This window comes from Thamnophis sirtalis, unplaced genomic scaffold (genome assembly GCF_051295495.1).
Source record: "Thamnophis sirtalis isolate CommonGarterSnake01/CBP01778 unplaced genomic scaffold, rThaSir2_p1.2 scaffold_2, whole genome shotgun sequence".
NCBI classification, from domain to species: Eukaryota; Metazoa; Chordata; class Lepidosauria; order Squamata; family Natricidae; genus Thamnophis; species Thamnophis sirtalis.
In genome coordinates this window covers 11,135,298-11,149,795 of record NW_028261382.1, presented here as the reverse complement: position 1 = coordinate 11,149,795, position 14,498 = coordinate 11,135,298, and the positions used below count along the sequence as shown (strand labels likewise).

At 42.8% G+C, this 14,498-nt stretch overlaps 1 protein-coding gene across 2 annotated transcripts; it reads left to right on the top strand.

The window, feature by feature from the left end:
* Nucleotides 1-1,792: 1,792 nt before the first annotated feature.
* CFAP161 (cilia and flagella associated protein 161) lies at nucleotides 1,793-11,130 on the top strand. Of its 2 annotated transcripts, XR_015695424.1 has the most exons (8): nucleotides 1,793-2,030; nucleotides 2,927-3,016; nucleotides 3,389-3,627; nucleotides 6,229-6,313; nucleotides 7,844-8,002; nucleotides 9,341-9,414; nucleotides 9,903-10,213; nucleotides 10,847-11,130. XR_015695424.1 is itself a non-coding variant. In XM_014070109.2 (7 exons), exons 1-7 carry the CDS (start codon nucleotides 1,941-1,943, stop codon nucleotides 10,084-10,086), a joined length of 921 nt encoding a protein of 306 aa, XP_013925584.1. In that variant the 5' UTR covers nucleotides 1,793-1,940; the 3' UTR covers nucleotides 10,087-10,296. The 2 variants fall into 2 exon arrangements, 1 of the variants encoding a protein (XP_013925584.1); XM_014070109.2 differs by lacking the exon at nucleotides 10,847-11,130 and having other exon boundaries at nucleotides 9,903-10,296.
* The last annotated feature ends 3,368 nt before the right edge of the window (nucleotides 11,131-14,498 follow it).

Sequence of the window (14,498 nt, the reverse complement as noted above, 5' to 3'; positions counted from 1 at the left end):
TATCCAGCAGGAGGGTTTTGTGATCTAGAGATCAGTTTTAAAATAAACTTAGCCATCATGTGCATTGTCTCAGATATTCCAGAAGATGGAGCTGTTGTATAGTCTTTAATAAGCCTGCTGATGCAAAGTTGTGTGAACTCTTAAATATGTTGCTTTATTAAATACACAAATAATGACACTTTAGTGCTGCATATGATCTGCAGTTTGTCAGATATCCTAAAATATGCAATGGCAATAATGCACATTATACATGTCTCTAATAAGTGACCAAAATAAATAAGAATTTGATTTAAAAAGTTCCAGAAGGTAAATATATTATTACCTATCTTTACAAACAACATACTAAATATTCATTGGACTGGTGACTGTTTAAAATGCCACAAGACACTTTGTTCTGTTTTTATATTTATTACTCATTGGTTGTAAGGTTGAATATAGTAAAAGCAAGCTTATTTGTAACAGAGTTCCTGATGAGAATATTAAACTATCCCTCCCTCCCCGTTTCATGACAGCTGAAGCAACAGCAAGGCAGAAGCTGACACTATCCATTATTTGAATTATGAGAATTCATAATTCTCATCACTATCACGTCATGTTATGACAGTGTAAATACTGTGAAATCACCATCTTTGGTTTCCAGCTTGGATGTCCCCACTTTCCTTCCTCACAACTAGTATACTATAACTAGTATTTATTTTTTTTAAATGTCTATACATACCATTTCATCTACTTTGGGTGGGTGAAGGTGGTGTGAACCCAGATATCTTGGTTAATTTGAAATGTTTTTTTTTTTATTGCATCTCTCAAGATGTGGAAATCCTCCATGGGAAGATCAGGATAAATTCATCCTTGTTTGTTTGGTGGGTAAAAACATTTGCAGTTAAGTTAAGACTTTGATTTATAAGGTGTTATGGCTGGGTTGAATTGATTCTGGTTTTTAAGCCAATATATTAAACAACAATGCCTTTATTCTGAATTTAATTATGTGTTTCTTACATATCAATAAAAAATATTAATTCAGGGTATTATTAATTAATGGATTACAGGATTGTAAAAAATAGGGATTGTAAAAAATAGGGATTTTTCCTTACCTATCAACAGATGCCTTAAATCAGTGTTTCTCAACCTTGGCGACTTTAAGTCCTGTGGACTTCAACTCCCAGAATCCCCCAGCCAACACAGCTGTGCTGGCTGGGGGATTCTGGGAGTTGAAGTCCACAGGACTTAAAGTCGCCAAGGTTGAGAAACACTGCCTTAAATACTATCCAAGAGAAGGAGATACACAAACAATTTGAGATACAAGCACTTGTCTTATCCCTTTCTTCCCCAGCTTTAATTATCCCTTTCATTTCCTTGCTTTTCTTCTTGTGTATGTTGCCTTATTTATTTAGCATTTAAAAAACAACAACATTGCCTTCATCAAAAAAACAGGATGTCATTCACTCTAAAGCTGTGGGGAAGAATGGTTCACTATTTTTAATCCGGAATATTCCTATGGGGAAGAATGGTTCACTATTTTTAATCCGGAATATTCCTATGGGGAAGAATGGTTCACTATTTTTAATCCGGAATATTCCTATGGGGAAGAATGGTTCACTATTTTTAATCCGGAATATTCCTATGTGTGTTTATCTTTCAAAAGAAGCGTGTACTTTCGCATTCTTTCTCTCTCTCTCTCTTCGCTTTACAAGAGAATTGTGTCTTGTTTCCCCTGGTGGAATTGAAAGGATGCAGATAAGCTCTCACATCTTTTCCCACCCATTCTATCCAGATCTATTCTGATTGGCTGATATCCCTTTCCTGATCGGCCAATCCTGGCCACTCGCGGTCCCCATAGCAACCTGTAAACTCAACATTGATCGGTTATTTTGCTGATTCCAGCAACCTTTGTCCGAAGTATCCTTTTCTTTAAGCCACCTTGGTGCCCTGAGCTGCTCCAGATGATCAACTCCCGGACAAGTAAGAGTGGCCGGATGTACAGTCCTGGCGTGCTTCTCGGTAACTGGTTTGAAGATGTGTGCTTAGAAGAGGTAAATAAAAATTATCCAGCCTTTGCAGGGTTCCGTTCAAGTTTGGCCCTTTGTGCAAATCTCAAAAGCAACTTAGAGAGGAATTTTAATTATAATAGGGAGGTTTGATCGCAGCAGCTCTAGGTTTTCCTGACGTTCAGATCGACTCTTGGAGTTGGTGACTTGCTATATTTACAGCCTGATGCTTGGGTTATTTCTTTAAAGTTTAAACCCAAATTCCATCTCATTCTGCTGCATTATTTGGGGAGTTACTTGGTGTATTCCAGACTTTAACGCTGCATGCTAAATGTGCATTCCCCTCACAATCAGGAGGCTGAGAGTTCGATCCCAGGTAGAGGCAGATATTTCTCTCTCTGGGTACACTGAGAATAGATCTGCCGGACAAAACTCCACATTGGTGACAGGAAGAGCATCCGGCCACTAAAACACTCTGCCAAGCTCCATTCAGTTGCCCAGATTCCACCCCGCAAGGGATTATGGGGTTGTTAAAAGATGCTGATGCTGATGCTAAATGCACGTTCTCTCTTTTAAAAAAAATATTTCTATGAGCCACTGGCAACCTCTAGAAAGAGGCAGAATCTGTTGGATAACCTTCTACTCTGTTGCATTGGTTCAGCAAATTATTTTATGCAAGAATTTACAGCAACTGTATTCCTCAAACAACTTCACTGGACACGTTTACAAGATATTATTGTCTCCACCCATTTGCTCTGTCCTCCTAGATGTGGGAAAACCTTTTCATAGTTTTTTTTTTAATGTCCTTGTTTTCATTCTTTAGATGGGATTTAGCCATTTGGATCGAATTTCCTAAGGTGGGTGATTTGATGCCCCTGATCACACTGCAGTTATATACAGGAGGCATAAGAAATTCTTTTTTTCCCCCCTTTTAAAAATAGGAATCGTTGAAAGATTTTCTATATAAAAGAGAAAATGGAGAACTAATAATCCAGAAATCGCGAAGACTGAAAGATACTCTTTACAAGAAGGTATTACATCCCAAAACATGTTTGAGGGTTCCCCTAATTCTCTAGAATACTTGGATTTTGTTCCCTACTCATTTACTCTGGCCGTGGGGAAGCCAGATTCACTTAACAACTGCGGCGCAGTGGTTAGAGTGCAGTACTGCAGGCTCCTTCTGCTGCCTGAAATTTGGCAGTTCGACTCTCACCAGGCTCAAGGTTGACTCGGCTTCCCATCCTTCCGAGGTGGGTAGAATGAGGATTGTTCAGGGCAAATAGGCTGACTCTGTAAACCCCTTAGAGAGGGCTGTAAAGTGGTGTATAAGTTTAAGTGCTATTGCTATTGTGGGAAAGATAAAGGAGAACTGTGCACAGTTAACTTCCTCTTCTCGCCAACAGGAGCAACTTTCCATTTCAAAAGATGGATATATTCATTTCGGAGACACAGTTCTATTTGCGAACCTCGACGTCGTTAGACTCCCAGAGGAAAAAGCTATTATTATGGGTGGGAATCTGTCCCTGGCTGTGAATCCTGATATATCAACTCTGTACACTGGTGATAATTTGACAGCTCCATGTGACTTGAGTGCAATCGAACACATGAACCCCATTGGGCGGAATGTGTTTCGGATTTTAAGGTGGGACTCTCTGGTGAAAAGATTTGGCAGTAAGATGGGCAAAGGGACCAAGCCGGGTGGATAGTTGGGAGGGAAAGGGGTGGAACAATGGATGGGCCCTAGATATCATTGTGGGAGGAGCCATGATGATGATGATTACATCACACCGAGTGCAGCTGGTAGGGTGGACGGGGCCAGAAGGAAGCGTTAAATAAAACCAAAAGTGAGTGGGGACACTCATTCTACCTCTTCTGTAGAAGAGGTTCCACAAATCTACCGTGCTGTTTAGAACCGGTTCCAACTCCCTCCCCCGCCCATCCGGACATCATAAAGATGAAGAGCGAGAGGAGGAATTCTGGGAGTTGAAGTCCACAAGTCTTAAAGCTGTCAAGTTTGAACACCCCTGGGATTTTTTTCTAAAGGGTTTGGGGTCCAAGGGTCTTGTAACTTGACAGCTTTAAGACTTGTGTGCTTCAAATGCCAGAGTTCTTGAGCCAACATTTTGGTTGCTAAGCAAGAGCGTTGTTAAGTGAGTTTCACCACATTTTACAAGTTGGCCACGCCCACCCAGTCACATGACTGCCAAGCCACTCCCACCCGGTCACATGGTCAGCAAGCCATTCCCACCCAGTCACATGGCCAGCAAGCCACTCCCACCCGGTCACATGGCCGGCAAGCCACTCCCACCCAGTCACATGGCCGACAAGCCACTCCCACCCAGTCACATGGCTGGCAAGCCACTCCCGCAAAGCAGGTCATACCTACAGAAGAAGTTTTAAAAAATTTTGAAACCGACCACTGATACACACACACACACACACAATTATTCCCCTCTTATTTCTATCTCTATATTAACTCCCCCCAATATCACTATAATATTCGAAGATGTTTCTTTTCTATTTCCCATCTTTCACCTATTTTATTATTCATATTTCCTTTATTTAGCTCTTCATATCTATTTATATTAAAGTTTCATCCTTCATTCTCTTCATTATTCAATGTCTCAATATACACTTCTAAATTCCAATCACAATCATTTAAACATTTAAAGTACATCTATTTGTGTTCTTTCCAATCCTCCAATCTCTGTAATTTTTTCTATTAACACATGTGTTTACATTAAACTATATTCCTCTCTTCCAAGGGCCTTTTTATCCATGGTCCCAGCTGAATGCTTACCCAATGTGTTTGCAGTTGGCCTGAGAGCCACATGAAATTAGCCTCTGAAGGTCACGAATGGCCTTAAAATAAGAAATCAGACGTGGGCAACATGTGATTCTCAGGACCTGCAGCCTTCCAATTTCCTCGGGGCAACCCAAGCATCTGGTCACAATTGTTGAAAATTGAGAGCACCGTTTCCTACCATCTTGAGATGGGAAACACTGATTGAGTATAGTCGGAATCCTAAATTTGGCACAGCAGAGTTAGAAAACAAAGATTTCCCAATCCTTCCTCCAAACCTACCCTGCATGCTATATAGACTCACCTCTTTGGGGGACTGTCCTTCTCTTCATTCCTGCTTTAAGTCCTCTGACCGTGTGTTACGCAAATGTAGGAGAACATTTAAGGATGAATCAACTCCTTGCCACCTCTGATTGGCAGGTTTTTTCCAAGTTTTCAGATCAGAATGTTTTCCCACCTTACTTGGAATCGTCTTTTTGGTTAGAAATGAAATCCTTAATCACTGACTGGAGATTGGATTCCAGGTCTTTCTACTCCTTGATGAGTGCTTGTTACTGTACTGTTACTGTAATTTTATCATTTTTAGTGGATGTTCCAATTTAAAACACATCCATTCATTCTTTCTTTCATTCATTCATTCATTCATTCATTCATTCATTCATTCATTCATTCTGTCTGTCTGTCTGTCTGTCTGTCTGTCTCTCCCACCCACCCTCCCTCCCCCCTCTCACACACACTTTTTTCTTTGCTTGTTTTTAATGGCTGCTTCACAACCTTTTATTGTTGTATATGTTGAAAATATATGGGACACAATGGCTCAGTGGCTAAGATGCTGAGCTTGTCGATCAGAAGGGTCAGCAGTTCAGCGGATCGAATACCTAGCGCCACATAATGGAGTGAGCTCCCATTACTTGTCCCAGCTTCTGCCAACCTAGCAGTTTGAAAGCACGTATAAAATGCAAGTAGAAAAATAGGGACCACTTTGGTGGGAAGGTAACAGCGTTCCAGGCACCTCTGGCGTCTAGTCATAGAATGGAATAGAGTTGGACACTGGCCACATGACCACAGAGACGTCTTCAGACAGTGCTGGCTCTTCAGCTTTGAAACGGAGATGAGCACCGCCCTCTAGAGTCAGGAATGACTAGCACATAGGTGGGTGGGGAACCTTTACCTATGTTGAAAATAAATTAGTAAAGAATGCCATCAAGTTGGCAGCCTGAAATACCTTGAAAACCTCTACCTTTTATCCCCAAAAGTTCTCTTTCTCCCTATGAAAAGTCGAACTGGAAGCTCTTAGGAACAAGTGACTCCTTCTCCCCCTCTTGCTTAGACTGCCAGGGAAATTTTTTTTCTTCTTCTGTATATAGGATTAAAGGAGTTGCTTCAAAGTAAATGATTGTATTGCATTGGGTTGCACTGATATTTTTCTCCTTATTATAGCCTCGAAGGAGAAGCCATGGGGGAACCTCTTAGATATGGGCAGAATTGTGGCCTAGGAGCAGCTGGTGGATTTCAGGATAAAATGGTTAGTGATAAATAACATCAACTTAATAACAAAGTTCAATGTTTCATTCCAAAGGAAACCATTTTGGGAAGAGCTAATAGAAAATACATTTGTCCGGAGAACTGATGTCTAACTAACAGGACTGATTAAAAAAATAATCTGAAATAGGATAAAGCCACTTGAGAAACACTTTCCAACTTGTATATCGTCCCTAATCCAATTCGGAGTTATAATCCTAGACGCATTGTTGCATTTTGATCTTTTTTTAAAAAAAAAACAACTCTCCTTCCCTACAGGTGGATCCTATTGTTCAATTTCAAATTTACATCTGTATCCCAAGCAGGGATGGTGTGGTGGCCTATAGGTGGAACTCTCACCTCACAATTAGGAGGCTGTGAGTTCGATCCCAGGTAGAGGCAGATAATTCTCTCCCTGGGCACATTGAGAATACTGTATTTTTCAAAATATAAGATGCACCGGACTATAAGACGCACCTAGCTTTTGGGGAGGAAAACAAGAAAAAAAATCTGCCTCTGCCTCCCAGCAATTTGCAGCAAAAAGCAAACAGCCTGGTCAGCTTCAGCACAACCTGATTTAGCACGAGTAGCTGATTGGTGGATGGATTGGCCTCCCAGTATACCGCCTATCAGCTGTTCCGGACTGCAGAGATCGCTGTTGCCGTCCATCGCTGCCGCTGTCTATCGCTGCCTCCGCGCACCCCATTTGTGGGCTCCGCATGAGCTGTTTTCAGCCTCTGCGCACCCCCTTTTCAGCCCGTTCCAGGTGATGGGAAAAGGCAACGGCGGCAGTCCCCCACCGCCTGGAACAGGCTGAAAATGGGACATGCAAAGGCTGAAAATGGGGCACGTGGAGGCGGCAATAGGTGGGGACAATGGGTGACAATGGCAACAACAGCGGGGATCTCCGCAGCCTGGAACAGCTGATAGGCAGTATTCTGCAAAGCAGATCCAACTGCCAATTAACTGCTCATGCTAAATCAGGCTGTTTGCTGTTTGCTGCAAGGAGGCAAATTGCTGGGAGGCAGAGGCTGAAGGGTGGGGGCCGGTGTGTGGGCGGGGCTTTGGCAACATCTGTTCTATAAGACACACAGACATTTCCACCCACTTTTGGGTGTATATACACTGAAAAAGTCAGTATATCTGCTGAAAAAAAACTCCGCATTGGCAACAGAAAGGGCATCTGGCCAGAAAACATTCTGTTCCATTCAGTTGCCCAAACTCCACTTCTCAAGGGATTATGGGGTCATTCAAAGGAGATGATCCCAAGCACAACCGGTAGGTCACTCTAACTTTGGCAAGGGTCCCAGCGTCTGGTTCAATACAGTTATATTTCTGTGTCTCCTCCCATTCTGTGAAACTAGCCAGAATCCTCCATATGTTCAGCCTTAAATTTGCAAATGGGAGAAGGCAGCCGCTGATCATAGGGAACAGTGAACATGCTGTTAATTCCCCCCCCCTTTGTTTTCTGTTGATCTTCAACAATGGTTATCTAATTTCCAGACAAACTATTCCCTTCTGTCTTCGTTCCCAGCTGTTTATGTCCAGCGACCATAAATCATTTCACAATATGGCCAAGAAATCTTCTCTCCAGCCTGTCTTCATGACGGATGAACTTTCATACCTGTGTGCCTGGCAGTTCACCTTCCTGGATCCACAGTTACGCATGGAATACGAAGGGTTGCCAATCGCTGTAAGAAAACACCTGTATTTGTAAAGAGAGAATGTGAGCGTGTGTGAGAGCGAGCTTGAAGGGAAGCCATTCTGAATAATCTCCCCCAAATCCTTTTTCTAAGAGGCAACTCGACTTTCTTAATTTTTCCTTGAAGACTTTTCATTTCTCATCCCAGAAGCTTCTTTAGTTCTGGAATTTCCAATACAACACCCCCACCCCCCAGCAAAAAAGTTCTGGTTTCATTTTTATCTCCATTTTCCAAATTTTCGATATTAAAATATGAACTGATTCATGTGAATATATTTTATGTTTCTCACTTTGGGTCAAATCAACATTCAAATCTTTCTTAGTGAGTAGCACAAACTCTGTGCTATTTTTTTTGTACTACAGAAGAGGAACAGAATTAACATGTCCCCAAAAGATATGGTATTAGAAGGGTTTAAAAGGAATGTGACCAAGGGACGCGGGGGCTCAGTGGCTGAGACGCTGAGCTTGTTGATCAGAAAGGTCAGCAGTTCGGCGGTTTGAATTTCTAGCGCTGCGTAATGGAGTGAGCTCCTGTTATGCGTCCCAACCTCTGCCAACCTAGCAGTTCGAAAGCCTGTAAAAAGTAGAAAAATAGGGACCAAACTTTGGCGGGAAGGTAACAGCGTTCCGTGCGCCTTTGGCATTGAATCATGCCAGCCACATGACCACAGAGACGTCTTCGGACAGCGCTGGCTCTTCAGCTTTGAAAGGGAGATGAACACCACCCCCTAGAGTCAGGAACAACTAGTACATATTGTATGTAAAAGGAATGTGAAGATGTGGAGATATAGGTAGTCTTCAATGATAATTGAGCTCTGCAATTATGGCCGTAAGACACGATAGTTATAAAACGGGACATCAGACCCAATTTACATCCTTTTTTTTGTGGCAGTCATTAAATGAAACCAGTGGTCATAAAGCAAACACTGCCATTTTAAGCAGGGGCAAACCTCAGTTTCCCACAAAAATGTCACAAATGACAACTGTGTGACTGTGGGGCGCTACAAACAGGTGTAGAGATAGGCTGGTTGCCAAGTGCCCAAATGCAGTCACGTGACTCTGGGGGAGGGGCAGACATTGTAACTTCAGAAATGGGTGATCAGTAGCTTTTTTGCTGGGGGAGGGGCTCCGTTGTAACTTCAAACAGTTGCTAAGCAACCAGTTGCATGTCGAGGACTATGTATACTTGCATTCAAAACCTGTTTAGTAGGAAATACATTTTATTTTATTTTCTATGCTTGAGAATTCTGGGCCAGTATAATTGACTGAAATAAGCAGTTGAAATATGGACATTTAAAGCCTCCCTGTCCTTTGTCCTTTTTTTTGTAGGCAAACACGAAAGTTGTCGTCGTTCATAGCCATACAAATCAGGCACTCGCAGTTCCCAGGACCTTCTGGATAAGGTGAGCCCCAGGCGTCTCCAGATCTACAACCTGCATTTAAACGAGCTTTAATTCTTTCTCGTGATCAGGGCCGGAAGCCGTGGTATGATTCCGCCGGTTCGCACATATTCGAGGGAACCGGTTGTTGGAAGAAATCCCCTTTTGTTTTTTCCCCACTTTACAGGGCTAATCCTGTAAGGAAGGCAGGAAGGAAACATTCTGGTGTTGTTTCTAGCCTCATATTTATTGCCCTGCTTACAGAAACTGCCTCTCCGTTTAACCCTTATTCCATTGCAACAGCTAAGGCGAAGCGCCCATCGATGTGAATGACGTTGAGTTGGCCACGCCCACATGGTCACATGACTACTGAGCCCCGCCTACCCAGCTGGTCATTAGGGCAGAGAAACGTTTGTTATCCCACCATTGGCCAAAAGGGACCTTTGGAAAGGCTGTTTTGGAGTTTCTGTTTAGTTGTTTTTTTCTCCTGTGTGTTGTTTCTCTTTTTCAAGGACGTACTTTGGGAAAGAATGCGAAATCAACTGCCACACCTATCTGGATTCCCACAAAGCTGAAGAGAGCAAGAACCACTGGATAATAGTCACGGGGAATCCTAGCGACGATTCGACGACAATGTTCAATAGGCCAAAGCCTCAGTCAGAGGAGACGAGGACACAGAATAGAGAATGTCTATGAAAAATCCTCGGAATGAACAGTTAAACTTCCTGCTTTCGTGAAAGAAAAACAGGAGAAGAAGGAAAAACCCAGCATGATGGTGATGATGATGAAGAAGAGGAGGAGGAGACTGAAGAAGGGATTAAAGGTATATTGAAACATAATAGCAGTGTAAACTGAATAACTTTCAAAATTAATGATTGAATCTTGAATAAAATGTTGATTAAAAACTTCCCTAACTTCTACCTTCTTTCGTTTTTGTCGTTTTGACCACAGGATGGCAGCATCGTTCCATAAGAAAATTCTCTCTCTCTCTCTCTCTCTCTCTCTCTCTCTCTCTCTCTCTCTCTCTCTCTCTCTCTCTCTCCTCCCTCCCTCCCTCCCTCCCTCCCTCCCTCCCTCCTCCACTCTCCCCCTCCCTCCCTCTCTCTCTTCTTCCCTCCCTCTCTCTCTTCTCTCTGTTTAAGAATGTTTATTTTACTCTAATGACTGTAAGAAGTTAAAGCTGTAGCAGGTTTTCTTTATTGGGCAGCTTCTAGATGTGTTGGTACTAAAGATCCCATAATTCCCCATTGGGAATTCTGGAAATGGTTGTCCAACCATATCTAGAGAGTGATCCTTTGAAGAAGGCCCACGGAACTTCAAAACAGTGTCTCTCTGCCCCACCCCTGGGCTGCCAGCCATTTTGGCACGAAGAAGTGAGGATGGTGGAAATATTTGTAGGACTGAATTAGCAATGGAAAGGATGCTTACTGTATATCCTTCTTGTTTTTCTTCATAGCAGGGAAACAAAGCAGTTTAGAAAGACAAATGTCTGGAGGAGTTTTCCAGGACACAATTCATGGACAGAAGAACCCTAGCTACTTTTATACTCAAGCCAACCATCTGCCTTGCTGTCAAAAATAAAAGAGGAAGAGATGTGGAACTCCCTGCCTCAGGAAAGCAGCTGGACCATTCTCCTCTCATTCCTTTCTGAGGAAGGCTTTCGTTCTACAGCAGGGCTCTCCAAACCTAGTAACGTTAAGACTTGTGGACTTCAACTCCCAGAATTCCTCAGCCAGGTCTCCAAACGTGGCAACTTTTAAGACTTGTGGACTTCCACTCCCAGAATTCCTCAGAATTCCATGGCTGGCTGAGGAATTCTGGGAGTGGAAGTCCACAAGTCTTAAAAGTTGCCACGTTTGGAGACCCCTGTTCTATAAGCAAAGGCCATTGTGATGGCGTGTGACCTGCTCCAACCACAATCTTCTTTTCCGTAATATTTTTTACTTTGGTTTTGTTTTCCTTTTAAACAGTTTTAAATTTTCCACTGGGATTTGGTGAGCTGTCCTGGGTGGGTTGCGGTGTAAGCCCTGGAAGGACAGGAATAGAAATTTTTAGATTAAAAAATATATATACATAAATGCGCCTCAAGGCACATACCTGAAAGAAGTCTGTGGCTGACTATGCTCTCGGTCTTTCTGTCTCTGGGATATTCTAAAGCCAACATTTCCATGTTGGACTGAAAATCCCACAACTGGCCAAGGAGTCTGGAGTGGGGGGGGGGAGCGAGAAGCTGTTGCAGGGAGCCACTCTCAGGCTTTTGTGAACTCGGAGCCTCTTCCGTAAACGATTCATTCAAAAATAAAATAAAATAAACCTGGAAAGCATTTACTTTCTGGCATGGCTGTCGGAGGATGAGCTATACTTTTTGAGGGTGAATTTATGCAGACACATTCCTGCTTTGTGTTTGCAGAAAGTTTCGTGTGTGTGTGTGTGCATGTGTGTGTGTGTGCGCGTGTGTGTGTAGAGTAGTCCTGCTGACTTATGTCAAGATACCCCCTGCCACACATGGAAACTTGGAAGAAAATGGAACAAAGCTGGACCACCCAGAACCAAGGATCCATGTAGCTTATCAGGATTTCTACACGAGGGACTGTTTCGTTTGCTCCCTCTGAATGTGCCCCGTTGGCAAAAGCCACCCCCTTCACTTCCCAAAAGTCAGCATTGAAGTCCCAGCCCTCTGTCCCAATTGGGAGGTGGCCCTCTGCAGTAGCAAAAGGTAGAGATTTTAGGAAAAGCGGAGGGTTACTATTTTTACTATTTAAATTGTACTATTTCATTGAAAGGACTAGGTGGGGGGGGGGAGTGACATGATAGCGGTATTTCAATATTTGTGGGGTAGCCACAGGGGCAAAATCAGCGTACCTTCACTACCGGTTTGCCAGTGTGTGCACATGCACATCCGCAGGGCCTTTCGTGCATGCGCAGAGCGTCAAAAGCAGGACGTGATGATGTCAGGGCGGGTGGGCGGAGCCTCCCTCCGCCACGGCTACCGGTTCGACCGAATCAAATAGAATCGGCTGAATTGCTACAAAGAAGAGGGGTTCACCCTATTTTCCAAAGCACCAGAGAGGGCAGGACAAGAAACAATGGATAGAAATTAATCAAGGAGAGAAGCAAGTTGGAAATAATAAGAAACTTCCTACCAGTGAGGACAATTAACCAATGAAACATTTTGCCTTCAGATGTTGTGGGTGCTTCATCACTGGAGGTTTTGAAGAAGAGACTGGACAGCCATTTGTCTGAAATGGTGTAGAGTTTCCTACTTGAGCAAGGGGTTGGACTAGAAGACCTCCAAGATCCCTTTCAGCTTCATTCTGATCAACTCTGCCTCCTTCCCCTTCCTGATTCATCTTTATAGCATTTAACTCAGATTTACTGACTAAAATATGATTGCATGGCTTGTCCTTGGCAGGAAATAGTAACCTGTGCGATTTTTCTACAAGATTCCTGTTCTATTTAATGAACCTGCTTTTGATATTTCTTTATGAGAAGTGAATTGCGGTGGGATTTATAAGGATGGAACCGGGGTGTTCTTGCATTTGTTTAGGGCTGAGATGGGCAAAGGATGGGTGTTCATCTTTTTTCTTTTTACAAGCCTTTCTCCAGTGATCAACACTGATCAGGCTTCCATTGAACAAAATAACAAAATAAGTTGGAAGGGACTTTGGAGATCTTCTAGTCCAACCCCCTGCCTAGGCAGGAAACTGAACATCATTTCAGACAAATGGTTATCCAATATCACCTTAAAAATTTCCAGTGTTGGAGCATTCACAACTTCTTGAGGCAAGTTGTTCCACTGGTTAATTGTTCTGTCAAGAAATTTCTCCTTAGTTCTAAGTTGCTTCTCTCCTTGATTAGTTTCCACCCATTGTTTCTTGTCCTGCTTTCAGGTGTTTTGGAGAATAGTTTGATGCCCTCTTGTTTGTGGCAGCCCCTGAGATAGAATAATCATATCCAAGGACCAGTGGTGGGTTTCAAAAATTTTTGGAACCTCTTCTGTAGGTGTGGCCTGCTTTCCGGGTCCACTGGTGGAACCTCTTCTAACTGGTTCAGTACATTTGACGAACCGGTTCTACCAAATAGATGCAAACTGGTAGGAACCCACCTCTGCAAGGAACCTTATTGGGCTCCCCCCCTCAATTTGAAAGTATAGATGGGCTACAGAGTGATGGAAAAATATATTGCAGAAAATAATGGCTGTAGTCGTATACGTCACCACCTACAACGAGGAAGTCAGCTGAAAATCACCAAGAAAGAATCGCTCAGAAATGTTCAAACAACCCCCGAATAAGGTGGGAACACAAAAGCCTCTTTCATGGGAGGATGAAAACATTTGAAGAATTGCAAGGCAGATATGAGGACAGCATTTGTTCTGGCTCTCCATATGAGAAAGACTTGGCATGCTCTTTTATTTTCCTCCCAGAGTAGATGTTTCTGTCTTGATTTGTCCATCCTTGAAGAGCAGACTGGAGAAAAGGATGATCATCATAGAGTTTGTGTAGTGAAGGCAAAGGAACCATCATCACACAGTATTCCACACTTGGAATACTTAACCATTGTCCAGTTTTGGTCACCATGATACAAAAACAATGCTGAGACTTTAGAAAGCGTGTAGAGAAGAGCAAAGATGGTTAGGGGACTGGAGGCTAAACTGTACAGTGAAAATGCCTGGTCTAACAAAGAGAAGGACTAGGGGTGACATGATAGCAGTCTTCCAATATTTGTTGGTTCTTTATAGAAACCATATGTCTTTGCATCTTTCTCATATCTTGATTGTATTTGCAGGTGTGGCCACCATACTAAATCCACCCATGTTTCTGCAATTCCTGCTTCGATTTGAGTTCCTCTCCTTCATTTAAAATGTCTTTATATGTTATTCTTCTGAGCTGTCAAAGGACTGTGAAAATTGTGCACGCACGTTTTTCAAATGGGAAATAACACTTATGTGCATAAGCTTTAAAACATATAGAGAACAGTTGCTAGAATTGGGTATGTCTAGTTTGATGAAAAGAAGGACTAGGGGAGACATGATAGCAGTCTTCCAATATCTCAGGGGCTGCCCCAAAGAAGAGGGAGTCAAGCTATTCTCCAAAGCACCTGAAGGCAGG

What these genes read in the sequence shown, in the direction of transcription:
- CFAP161 (XM_014070109.2), top strand. Translation starts at nt 1,941, where the DNA reads ATGATCAACTCCCGGACAAGTAAGAGTGGCCGGATGTACAGTCCTGGC. An exon ending in AATGTGTTTCGGATTTTAAG is followed by an intron (nt 3,628 to 6,228) that starts GTGGGACTCTCT and finishes TCCTTATTATAG; the next exon opens with CCTCGAAGGAGAAGCCATGG. An exon ending in GTGGATTTCAGGATAAAATG is followed by an intron (nt 6,314 to 7,843) that starts GTTAGTGATAAA and finishes CTTCGTTCCCAG; the next exon opens with CTGTTTATGTCCAGCGACCA.